The sequence below is a fragment of the Salvia hispanica genome, chromosome 4, assembly GCF_029641045.1.
Source record: "Salvia hispanica isolate PSC_SH4W2 chromosome 4, Shi_PSC_v1, whole genome shotgun sequence".
Taxonomy (NCBI): domain Eukaryota; kingdom Viridiplantae; phylum Streptophyta; class Magnoliopsida; order Lamiales; family Lamiaceae; genus Salvia; species Salvia hispanica.
The window spans coordinates 19,382,173-19,395,840 of NC_142695.1; the positions used below are offsets into that span (position 1 = coordinate 19,382,173).

Below are 13,668 nucleotides of genomic sequence, written 5' to 3' on the forward strand. Positions count from 1 at the left end.
TGATCAACGAAGCCATCCTCCCGCCACACCTCACAATACCTTTCCAAGTCTTCGTGACTTTCGGTCAAGGGCTAGTCCACTGTCAATTCTAAAACCTCACATGTTGCCAAGGGCTTGTTGACGAAATATGTTGCTTGACTCACTCTTCATTTACCATGACTCCATTGTTCGGAAATATTTAATTTAAAATAACTTTTATATCCATTGTGTTTCATGCCAACTCCAATTTTTTTTCCATTACTCTTTGTGCGCCATCCTGCCCTTAAAATTAACATAAGGTGATTTAAAAGAAGCTTGTCACCGAAGGATCCCAATATATTTTCTCTTAAGCAAATTTCTTCTAAATTCATCTCAACTCTTCAGACATTATAATTGCCTAATAGTATAAGAATTAAGTGTATAGTTATTAGGTGTATCTTTTTATATACAAATAAATACTCCATATAGTTATTCATTCATTCAACAAATACAAAATATATAAAAAAAATTATTGCTTCAAAATTTATTATACAGTTTAATATCTGAATATGATGTTTAAATAATCCACATTTTTCAAACATCTTATATGAATTTTGGTTCGAGTGCCCACTATCCAACTTTTGCGAGTAACCACAGCAATTTTTTTCTTCCTTTTGTGATTGTGAGTCTGACCTTATTAAGCATTATTACTCATATTGGGTATCCGCACTTGACAATTAAGGGTATCACAACTCAATGCTTGCAGCTAGCTAGTCGCACCGATTTCTCATACTAACATTTTCAAATTAGTCGTTTAGTTTTTTTAAAAATTTCTTTATATTTTTGTTTCAATTCTATTAAAATTCAAACAAAAAATGGTTCTTTCTCGACGCATCTCAATGTCGAGGAGTAAAAGGAAAAATAAAAGAAGTCCTAGTAAATTGTAGGGTTGTGTCGATTATATATATTTTTAATTAAATATTAGGGTTTGTTACTAGTACTATATGCGAATATCGAATATTTGAATAGCCGGTTATTATTAGATCGAATCGTATGATACCATTTAGACATTCCTAATGTAGTTTAAGATAAATATTTAATAAATTGAGTTCGGAGAGGTAGAGTGGGATTTGGCTTTACTTGTCCCATACTTAGATTAGATACCCAAAGTTGGCTCTTAAGCGTCACGTGTCATGTTTTAGTTATAAACGCATCCACGTCACTTGCGCCGCGTTTGGATCAACTTTTACCTGCCTTCCACTTGTCTATCTCTCTCACCTCCTTTTCCACTTACATTACTCCTATTATTTTGGCGGTGTAAATTAAACAAAACTATAATAGAGTATAATAAAAGAAAAATAGATGTTGAGATTTTAATAATTTTTTTATAACTACACAAAAGAGATGTTGTAACCTTAGAATTCTCCGTTATCATAAGATTTGTTATTGAAAATGTATAACTGACAATTATACTCTTAAAACTTATCAGATTAAAAAGGAAATATTACTCAAGATTTATTCGATATAATTGACCTCTTGACCGTAACGTATAAATTAAATTTGAATGGAAAAGGCTGGTTTGATAAAAATATATGAACTTTTCAAATTTGTTCATATAGCATACACATGACGTCATAATATTATTGTCGATCGAAAAATAAATTTATATTAATATCCTTGCTAACAAATAATCGGTCACAAGACTCACAACTAGGGCTGGGGAATTATACCGGAATACCAGAATACCGGACTTACCGTACCGAAAAAATACCGAAAATACCGTTTTTTTGGTATACCGTAGTTTTCGGTACGATATCATACCGTACCGATAGAGATCGGTACGGTAACGGTATTAGATTTCCCATACCGCGGTATACCGATTGATATATATATAATATAAATATATATTTATATATGTTATATTTAAACTAAATTTTAAAAAATAAGAATTTTTATTATATAAAAATAAAAGAATCAAAATTGGGAACCCTATTTTTTGAAGTAGTTGAAAACTAGATTTTTTTTTAATATTTTGGATATAATAGATTTTTTCACGGTATAATGGTATAACGGTATGCCGTACCGCAAAACACGGTATAACGGTATATCGGAATGTCATATCGCAGTTCGGTATACCGCAAAAGTACGGTATACCGAAATGCGGTACGGTATACCGATAACACGGTATGGTAACGGTATGGAAAACTGCCATACCGAATTTCCGGTATACCGAACTCCGGTATACCGAAACTTACGGTACGGTATCGGTATGGTTTTTGTCATACCGTAACTTTCGGTATGGTATACGGTATGGCACTCCCGATACGGTATACCGTACCGAACCACCCCTACTCACAACCCGCGTAAAAATACATTTTAAAAATAAATGCTTATTTGATTGGATACAAAGGTGAGACACGTGGAATTAGTTGTAATCCAACCTAAAAGAGTTCAAGGAATTAGGAATTGTTCCGAAATCATGATTCAAGTCCTTTGCTTGTACGGATGCTAAAATCTTTCTTTATTCTCACTGGAATTCACTAAATTTATTTTAAATGAAAATTGTTTTGACAATATAATATTGCTTTATAGTCACTAAGAATTTGAGTCACCCAAAAAATTCTTTTTAGTGAAAAATATTTGGTTCAATCCCGATTATCTGCGCTATTTATTTTTCATGTTATGGTGGTGTTACTCAGTGTTTTAAAAACCGGTTTGGATCAGCCGGTCGGACCGGTTCGGCCGCGAACTCGTGACCTCTTCGGTCCAATTCACTATATAAAACCAGTGGAGCATTGAACCGTTTTGGACCGGGTGAACCGGCCAGTTGGACCGAAAACTGGGAACCGGTCAAACCGATTACCAAATTTTTTTTATTTTTAAAAATGAATTAAAAATCAATTTAAACAAAATTTATACTAAACTTTCATTTCATACTAACCCATACTTGTATTGGGCCTATGAATTTATAAAAACTAGCTTAAAAAATCATTTGTGTCTTTCTTTTATAGAAGTATTCCACAAGATTGTTCTTTCATTTTTCAATGTGGGATGAAAAGCTTATTTTATAGTCATCTTTTACAATCTTTTGCCTTTACTTTTTCAATGTGGGATGTAGTTTGTTTTGTTAATATGTACTACTTCATATTATATCAACTATCAACTATATACTAATTGTATATTTATACTTAAAAGCTATATACATATTTTATATCATAACTAAAATTAATAAATCTTAATTAACTTCGAATAAAGTTTTAGTTACTTATGCTTAGATTGAAAATAAAATAACAAGAATATATAATGGGAGAAGTGTTCATAACATGAAAATTAATACATAGTATAATAAACATATGAATATGTATTTTTACATTACTAGTATTACTCGTTAAGAATTGGTATATATATGCTTTATCAATACTTATATATCTTTATATTATTTAAAATTAAATTATATATTGCATTAATGCTTGTTTATTTACATGTTTTGAAACCAAGTGTTTTATAATAAATATGTATTTAATTATATACTCATTATATATAAATGCTACAGTAAAACGGTTCGACCGATGATTCGACCGGTTGGACCAGTTAAACCGTGAACCAGTAGCCTCGCCGGTTCGCTCGCCGGTCCGGTTTTTAAAACATTGGTGTTAGTAGTGTAGAAAAATGGTTCTATATACGTCCAATATTAATTCATCACTACATGCCATGTAGTAATGGAGTATTATTTTTTCTATATTTAGTTCCTAAAAATTACATTATTGTTATATAGTATACAATTTATTCTTTACGTCAATATATATAATCTATATTTGCTTACTAAGTTTCAAGATTAAAAAAAAATCTGAAATTTCCGCGATCGATCAAGATGCATGATGCAATTTTTAACTATTTTCGGCTAAACGAATATTGGGATTTGGGGTGACCACTAATTTGATTTCATAGATTAATAACCCTTCTCCAAATTCCCACAATGAACATTTATAATGCGAGGGTGAGAAATTTAACCATACATAATTTTTTCTTACAGTGAATTAGTAATTTTTTCGGCAAAAACAAGAACTGAATTTGTTTGTTGTAATAATCATGAATAAGACCTCAGTGGCCTATTGCGAATAAAAGTTAGACAACGAATATTTTATAGGGAAAAAATAGCAAAAAGAGTTAAATAAGTAAATAACCATACAAAAGAAGCGTATATACCTATATAGGAGTACGATATATTTTCTTTATTCGTTTTAAAGTATAATATTCTATCTATTGTCATCTTGTGTTTCTGCTTTGATTATCATAGATTACCATTGTGGGCTAAATTGTTAATATGTAGTAACCTGTTTTTACAGGGAAACCTTGTAAAAATGAAAAAGAGAAAAAACATTAATTCTTCACTTAATTTTTCATTTGAAGGGAATATTTATTAACATGATTTAAGCAAAGTATTATTATTATTAAATGTAGCTGGGCATGCCAAACTATTTAATGGGTTGAAACTTTAAAGATAATTAAATATTTCACCTACATAAAAACCTAGAAAATTAATTTGTGTTAATTACTTCTCTAGACGACAAAAATCACATAAAAATGCTCTATTCCGCGGTTCAAAATTATAGTTTCAATTATTGTTTTGATTTATTAAAAAACCAGGCTAAGCTCCTTTTTTTTTCCATTGCATATTATTGCATAGTCTCCTTAATTCTTCTAATTAGAATATGATACTTGTGCCTTTTTTCTTTCACAAATAATTAATAACATTTTCCAATCACAAAAATTAATTTGGTATTGTCGTCACTCATGATCATGAACTAAAAAAAGACATATCCAGATCTGTAATTATTTAAGAAAGGGTCGCTTATCGGTTAAGTAAAAGTCAAGAATTGCAAGGAATTTGTATTTGTAGCGTGACTCGTGAACTAGCTATTTACCTCCTGGATCGTAAAAAAATTAAAATAGCTTATCTGCATTGATAAATCAAAATCTCAAAGCAAAATAAACAAAGTGTATTCCACTTATATCCATTAATTAAAACATATATCCCAATATATAATTTCAGGCAGGCCATCCGATTCCACAAATATGATTGTAACAAATATCATTAATTTTCTTAATTGCCGAAATCAAAATCCGGAATGAAGTAACTATCCAAATACAGTAATTAATTCGGTGATAGTAATTATTCCACCTCAAATTTTGTTTTATTATTGGTTAAAGAGAGTTTTTGACTTTGAAAAAGTGGTTGCTAGAATTGGAGGCGTAATTGCTTATGTCCAAACTCCATAGGTCGGTCACCAGTCATAGTGTATCTCAAACACACAAACACATATAGACGGATAAGGCCACATAATCACAATTAACCTAACATATATTGCCCTACTCCCACTCCCACTCAACTTTGACCTCAAATTATTCCCTTTTCTTTTCCACCAAACTAATACTCAGAGACGTGTGATCTCTCATTACTTGTGTAGATAGACTCTTTTCACTCTTGATTAATTCAATTGTAGGATTATAATTAAAGTATTAGATTATAGAAGCCAAAACAATCTCTCTAGAAATTTATACATAATCCAATACAACTCCCCCACCGCCACTCCCCACGCAACACCCAACTTAGCCCATATATAAATCCCCCTTCCCTCCCTTTCTTTCCCCTCACTCTCTCACTCCATCAAAAATAAAAACATTCCCCCCCTCTCTCTCTCTCTCTAGCCATGGCTCTCGACGCTCTCAACTCCTCCTCCGCCCTCTCCCGCCGCTTCGACGACGTCGACCCCCGCGCCGCTATGCAGTGGCCCAAATCCAAACGCTCCAAGCGCCGCGATCAGTCCGAAGACGAGTACCTCGCAGTCTGCCTCGTCATGCTCGCCCGCTCCGGCGCCGCTCCCGGAGAAGACATCAAAAGCGCCGCCGTCGCCGCAAATTACAAGTGTAGCGTGTGCGACAAGGTTTTCCCGTCGTACCAAGCGCTGGGGGGGCACAAGGCCAGCCACCGCGGCAAGGCGGCGTCGGACGATAGCAATCACTCCGGCGCCGCGGCGTTGAACCCTAGCGGGCGGATCCACGAGTGCTCAATTTGCCACAAGCGGTTCGGGACGGGGCAGGCGCTCGGCGGGCACAAGCGGAGGCACTACGAAGGCGTGATCGGAGGCAGTGCTGCCAAGAGCCGCACCACCACCTCCTCCACCGCCGCCGCCGTGGCTCGGGATTTCGATTTGAACATGCCGCCGCCAGAGCTGCACTGTGATGAAGAAGTGGAAAGTGCGCTATACAAATAAATATATGCCTGTTGGAGTGCATACTTAAAACTTTTTACTATACTAGCTAGATAGAATTATTTGTACACAGGATTGGATTCTTTGATTCATTAATCAAATTAGTCTTTTATTGTGTTATTATTACTCATTATGCTCTTCTGCTATTGCTTATTTGATTGAACTAATTAATTAGAGGTGGTGACAATCACAATTCTAATCTTTGAAATAAAGGAAATCGAAATAATTAGTCACACGTCTCTTGAAACCATGGAATTGTATTAGAAGATGCTGAAATTGTGGTTGAAACATGGAAACCCCACGTGGTAGAATGCCTAAAATCGCACGATGTCGCATGTTGTGTGGCCACTAATTATATCTAGGTGTGCCTCTTTATTGTTCGAATATTCACCAATCTTCTAACACTCTTTTTATTAATAAATTCGACAAAATACCCCTAGCTAATATTCAGATTCTCTATTATATCTATCTCCTAATAATTTACTTTTCTCTAACAATCATCACATTCTACTCCATGTTATTGACTGAAATCCACAAGTTATTTTACATTTGAAAATACGAAATAAAAAAAATACTAACTTAAATCTTATGACTTACTCATCCTTCTATTGATTGGTTTAGGAAGAAATTTCACTAAAGTTTGGTTCAACCGGAATGGAAATGTCTCCCAAATCAGGTAGTTTCAATGAATGATAGTGCATTTCTAATTAATGAATCAGCTCACTAGAATTTTGTTCTAAATCCGTCGACGTCGCTGTCATCGGATGCGATATAGTTAAATAATTATTTGTATAGGAAAGTTGAAACTTGGAAGCTACCGCTTGAGAGAGTTTGACACTATCATTAGATGGCATGGCAACAATAAATAAATAAATATGTATGTAACTAAACGCTTTTTTGTGAATAAACTCAAAGCATATTAATTACTTGGGGAGTAATCAATGGATAAAGCGTGGAGATGAATATTTACAAAGTCGTTACGCGGTCTACTAATTAATTTTTAAATGAAATCAATATAAAGATTAATTTGAACGTGTCTATCTGTATACCACATACATACAACACGAGATTGATCATGCCAGGTAAGAATGACAAAGCTTCAAGTATTTTCCTTTTGAGGAAATTAACAAACCATTTTTTTCTTTATTTGATCATTATTTAAGGAAGCAATTATGATAGGGTGATGTATTGTATAATCATGTGAGATCCTTTGCATAAAATCCTAGACAATTGTATGATCTAAGACGTGTAATGAGATGTGTGTGCCTTTGTATAACATCTATCACTTACTATTATAGACGCGCATATTCTTTTAAAATTGGTTTAAGGGTATAAGTATAATTCACAATATACTATCTATTATATCTATTTGATGATAAAATTAAATTTTTTGTTAGTTGTATAATCGTACTATATATTATAATTAGTTCTTGATCCACGTTCAAAGATATGAACAACCAGCAATAAGATGATTATCTATGACCATCAAATACTTTGATACAATATACTACTGTTTAGAGTACTTTAGCTATTTATTTTGTTAAATTGTGGATGAATCTTTTCCCGGAAAAAATTGTCATTTAAATTATAATAAATTTTTAATCAATTTCATAATTTTAAAATTCTGTGAAGTATATAATTTAATTATAGTTCGGAACTGTCTCACAGGACTTTTTTTTTGGTGAAAATGGTAGTGACATGGTAGTTGGATTTTATGACGTGATAAAAAACATCGGCTTTTCAAATTGTCATTGTTTGGGTAGAAATGAAACGACGTCGTTTCCGTCATGAGCATAGCTAGAAATCCATTTTAGCATGGTGAAAAAATATGTATAGGATAGTTTTATAATTTTGAGAAGAGGCATTTAGTATAGTTACATTTATATGAATATGATTAAATAAAAACTCTAAATATTGTACAAACTCAAAACTATGATATGGACCATTGTAAAATATCAACAGATCACAAAAAAGTATCAACAAGAGAATGTCAACAGAATTTCAACGGTAGCTAATGATTGATGTTGTGTTGATATTGTGTTGATATTAAAATCTTGAAATTTTACACTGTGTAAATATTGTATTGAAATCGTGTTGAGCAGTTTTGAGTTTGTACAATATATAAGTTTGCATTTTATGACTACCCTATATTTATATGTGTATATAGGCCGGAGTTAAAAAATGTATCCAAATTTTATATCAAAACAAATGTCAAAAAGTGGTCAGTTAGATCAAAATATCGCGTTTAACAGCTTAAGGCCGAATTCATAGACTCCTACTCGACCGGGTAGGTGTTGTGCTGGAAATAATTAATGACTCCAATTTGAAAATAATAAATTAATTAATAAAAGGAAATTAGAGGTTCGACAAATAGTTAATAAAAGAAACACGTAAAATTAATAATTTTATGAATTAGGCCCAAGAGTGAAAATAACTTCAGTCCAAACAACTTTAGTAGAGGCCCAATACCATAATGAAACTATTTATTTTGTACTCCTAAAAATTGGGTATAAAAAGCCCGAATTCTCATTCCTGTGTGAATAGCTCGACCAGATTATCTAACCAATTAATAAACTTCCGAAAATCAAGTTTGTGTGTGCTCGACCTTAATCCAGATAATTCCGTCGGCAGAGGAAAAATGGCGACTTGCGAGGTGTACAGGATATCGACGATCGGGATGTGCTTGACGGAAACTCTGGTTAGTAGGGGTGTGCTGACTGCTGAGCCATTCAAGTTCTTCTTCAGTTCGAAAAGGTTCTTATTTACGCGTGATTACTGTTTCCGTTTCTGCTAACTATGATTTACCCTAATTGATTTTGGGAAAACGACGATTCTATTGTCACGAATGTTGCCGAATTTCTTCTTTTGCTGCAATGCTTCCAGGCTCCAGCTTTGTTTTTAAATTCCGTCTCTGTACACGTATTTCTAAAGATTTCAGCCGTCTTTTTTCATAAACACGAATTAAATTTTATAAAATACTATAAACTTCCCAATGTCTTATATTTGGCCATAAGTAGAAATTCGCTCTCCAATGTTAGAAAATATAAACGGAAGGCTGATGAAAATAATATTTGGACCTTCATTTGGATTACAAATTTACAATAACGTGTTAAGAAAAGGAAGATGGAAATTAAACTTTATGGACCTTCAGTATTTGTAATTCATCGCATAAAATGAATAGGAATTTGTGTGACTGGCAATGATCTGTATACACTCAGTCTTCATGGATATCGTAGTAACACAGAATGGAACACTTCCATACCATTCTAACCTAAGATTGGAGATGACTACTAATGTCTAATGGTATGGATGCAAACTAGTGATTTATGAACTTGATAATATTCAAGAATAGGCTTCAAGGTTGATGGTCTAATGGGGACAATTGACATTTATCATCAGATGCTAGGGAAAGAGAGGGAATCTGAAAATATGTGTTTGCATGATTGCAGTCAATGACAGAGACTCTGGAAAATGAGGTGAAGACCAAGGTCTCCATTAAGGTAGACAAGACTCCATCTGAAAGAAAAGTTTCATTAATATCTTACCAATATACATGTCCTTGTTATTCTGGCAAGAATATATAATTAAAGTTGGATTATGGATTGAAGGGCTTCATTTTCTGACTGTATTTTCAACTATTGTTAAAGCTAAACTTGTTGGTTTCTTGCGGAGCTTTTTCTTGTGAACTTTATTGGCCTCAATGCTTGAAGGGTCTCATAAGAGTATCTGAGTATATAGCTGTTTAGTAGTAGATCATAAACATTTAGCTTCTGGTTGTTCTAGCTACAAGTACAATATGCCATGTTGATGATAATGTAGTCCTAAATTAACTAATTAGGTATTGTACTGAAGTCTGAAATTACTCCTTTTTTTATTTGGTTGGTTGTTGATATCCTCTCTGTTTTAATCAATCAGTGTGTCATATATTGCATTGAATTAAGTTAACGAAGTTGAGCAATCCATAGTGACAAGATTTAAAGGTTTGATGTGTAAAAGGATGATCTCCAGTTTTCTAGTCTGTTACAGTTTGGTGATTGTTACATCGTTGAGCAACAACCTGGTATTTGTATCTTTCTTCCATTTTTTTTTCCATTTATAGCTTACACCACCTTTCCTAAATTAGTTTGGAACTTCACCCTTCAAAATGCTCAGATCAAAAGTGAGGAAGGCCAGGAAACCGTCGAATGTGTCAAGATAGTCGTGTGTGATTCGAAGCTGCTGACTCAGTAAAAGGAGGGAAGGATAGAACACATAATCTCTTCGTTCATATTTATCAGAGATAGGGTCGCATTATAATAATAACTACTCCCTCCGTCCGCCATTAGGAGTCCCGATCACTTTTGCGCACTCATTTTATAAAAATGATAATAAATAGTTAAAGTGGAGAAATGGTAAAGTACAAGAGGGAATAATGATAAGAAGACTCTTGTCAACATTATTCTCCTTCTTATTTAACCATTTCTCCACTTTAACTATTTATTATCATTTTTACAAAATGAGTGCGCAAAAGTGACCGGGACTACTAATGGCGGACGGAGGGAGTAATTTCTAATACAAAATGCATAATTTTTTAATTTTGTATATTAATATTATCAACTCAAATACATAAATATTTTAATTTACATGATGTGTTGATAAAGTTATATTTTCGTATCGATAATCTTAATATACAAAATTGAAAATTATTACTCCAGATTTTGCATTAGTATTTGTTCACAGCCCTATCAAGATAATAGTACTATTTTATTTTATTTCTACACGCCAACTTCATCATACACTTCGCACATATGTACTTATATTTGATGGAATTAAACCTCAAAATTTGTGATGTCTTTTATTATTACTATCTATATTTATAAAATTATGATTTCGACACTTTTTTTTAAAGATAATTTTAAACAACTCTTATGCGAAAGTATATAAAAAAACAGTTATTTTTTGTAAATATTTTCAAAAATTATATAAGAACAGTAAGTTTTGGTTGAATATTAATTTGGAATGACAATAGTAAAATCGGACATGTTAGTAGGGGTGGGTCGATACGATATATCGTATCGAAAACGTTGTATCGTGTATCGTATCGAAAATATCGATATGAAAGAATTTCATATCGTTATCGTATCGAAAGTTCGATATATCGAAACTTTCGATATAAAAAAATTTCATATCGTTATCGTATCGATATTTTGATTTATCGTATCGAAATTCGATATATCGTTAAATATCGATATATATCGAAAATTTCGATATATATCGATATATATCGAAAATAAAATATCGATATATATCGAAAATATCGATATATCGAAAATTTTCGATATAAAACGATATATCGCGATATAAGGAAATTCATATCGTTATTGTATCGAAAACTTACGATACGATATCGTATCGTATCGAAAATTACGATATATCGAAAATTCGATAATTTTTCAATATTTTTCAATACGATACGAGCGATATATCATTTTTTCGATATTTTTCCCCAGCCCTAGACATGTATGGCTGCGTGCAAAGACTTATTAACATTATATGAATATATGTACCTAAAATTAATTTATGAGTTGAGTTGAGTTGAGTTGAGCTTAGAATATAAAATTAATTTTTAAAAAAAAATGTACTACAACAATCTAAATTAAGTTAAATTCCAGTAAAAAAAACACACAATTAGAAAACGTTGAATTTGCTGAAAAAGGCAAAATAGGGATTGCATTGATGAATGGATAATGATAAATACGTGTTGTGTATGTTTATTTTTCCTGCAGCTATAAGTTAATAGGTTTATCATACGCAGAGCATAGCAGCTTTTTATTAAATGTTTCATCTACTCAAAATTGGAAAATCTATTTAAGATAAATTACTTTATATTTTAAGAGGTCGTTCTTCATGTGATCATCTTCATGGCAACGTGCCAAAGCTAAAACCAACAGTTTAAAGATATACAATTGCGATTAATAGATCTTAACACGATTAGTTTCATTAATTAATTCACAAATTGCGTTTAAAGATAAACATTTGATAATGGTATTAGCGGCATCATTAGTTACATAAGAATACGCACCCCATATGTTTCCATGTGCGCTGTGCCACTATAAATAATTAATTAACGAGTCAGTAATTATGTAATTAATGTAAATAATACTTTTGTTATATGTGAGGCATCAATCTAGCTTACATACATTATAGATTAGTTACGTTAGTGTTGTACAATAATTATTTTGGTTCGTCAAAAAAAATCAAGAAGTTTACTCAGATTGTGGAATTTGTTCCACAAGTTAACTACAGTATTTAACATTATTTGCAATTGTCTTGTGCAAAATATTTAGATCATATCACCATAAATTTTGTTTATGTAGTGCATACACATCTCAAACCAATGACGTGATTGAGCGAGTTTTAAATATGTAGTCAAACTAATCAATATTTTGAATATAACAATTTTGATGAAGATATAAACCTAAAAATATTCTATCACACCAAATAAAGTTTAACTCAAGTCAGAGCCCGTGATAAAATGTGAATAGTAGTATTAATTTTTTTTAATTTTCCAGATGATTTTTATGTTACAAAAGACTGAATTTCTGGTTATTTGGGGGCAATGCCCTTTTTATATGTAATGTGCTTCTAATGTATACTCATTTTTTAGTATTATTAGATGTGTGGAGTATAATTTTATCCTCACTTTGTCTGATTACAATTTAGACGTTTCTTTTAATACGAAAATATAATTAGAATATTTAATAAATTTAATGGGGTGTAAATAAAGTTGGAAAATAATAAATAAATAAGTATCGAGAAAATAAATTACGCGATAGAAAAAAATAAATATTTGAAAGAAAATATTCTCTTAGTATAATTTTTCAAAAAAAAATAATTTAATTATAATAGAATGATTACAAAAAGAATACAAATCAATAATATAATAAAAAAATTACTACTCCCTTACTCCCTATGTAATATAGAAAGAGGATATTACCGTATGCAGGTCATTAATTTAAATATAAAACCATAATATACATCATATAAATTAAGTAGCTATAAATATTCTAATAGTAATTGCAATGTACATTTTATATAAATCACGCAATTTAAAAATGGGGAAAAGAATTTGACGTAAGTATGTAATGAGTTCGCTGACTTTTCTTATGACAACGTATTCAACATTTCAACTACAAACCACCATACATAAAATAAAAAAAAAATGCTGCTACCTTTCCGATGTAGAGATAATTAATTAGGAAATATTGTGCACTTTCCCCACTGTATTTATGGAATGGGCCCTGCAAATCTGGTTCTGTTTGTTATACTTTACTCATTATTTAACAAATTTGCATTAAATAAGTTCATTATTTATGAGTTATTCTTATTAAATTTACAAAATAACGACGTGGATTTTTAGGCTTGTATTAGCCGGTAACATTCTAAGATTACGTTGACA

The 13,668-nt window shown here is 31.8% G+C and overlaps 1 protein-coding gene and 1 long non-coding RNA gene across 2 annotated transcripts; both read left to right on the top strand.

The window, feature by feature from the left end:
• Positions 1-5,583: 5,583 nt before the first annotated feature.
• LOC125196845 (zinc finger protein 1-like) lies at positions 5,584-6,356 on the top strand. The gene has a single exon (XM_048095505.2). The coding sequence runs from the start codon at positions 5,670-5,672 to the stop codon at positions 6,231-6,233; it is 564 nt and encodes a 187-aa protein (XP_047951462.1). The 5' UTR covers positions 5,584-5,669; the 3' UTR covers positions 6,234-6,356.
• Positions 6,357-8,777: 2,421 nt separating this feature from the next.
• On the top strand, positions 8,778-10,122 carry LOC125197061 (uncharacterized). Its single transcript, XR_007171993.2, has 2 exons — positions 8,778-8,984; positions 9,680-10,122. It is a non-coding gene; the product is annotated as an uncharacterized LOC125197061 (long non-coding RNA).
• The last annotated feature ends 3,546 nt before the right edge of the window (positions 10,123-13,668 follow it).

What these genes read in the sequence shown, in the direction of transcription:
- LOC125196845 (XM_048095505.2), top strand. Translation starts at nt 5,670, where the DNA reads ATGGCTCTCGACGCTCTCAACTCCTCCTCCGCCCTCTCCCGCCGCTTC.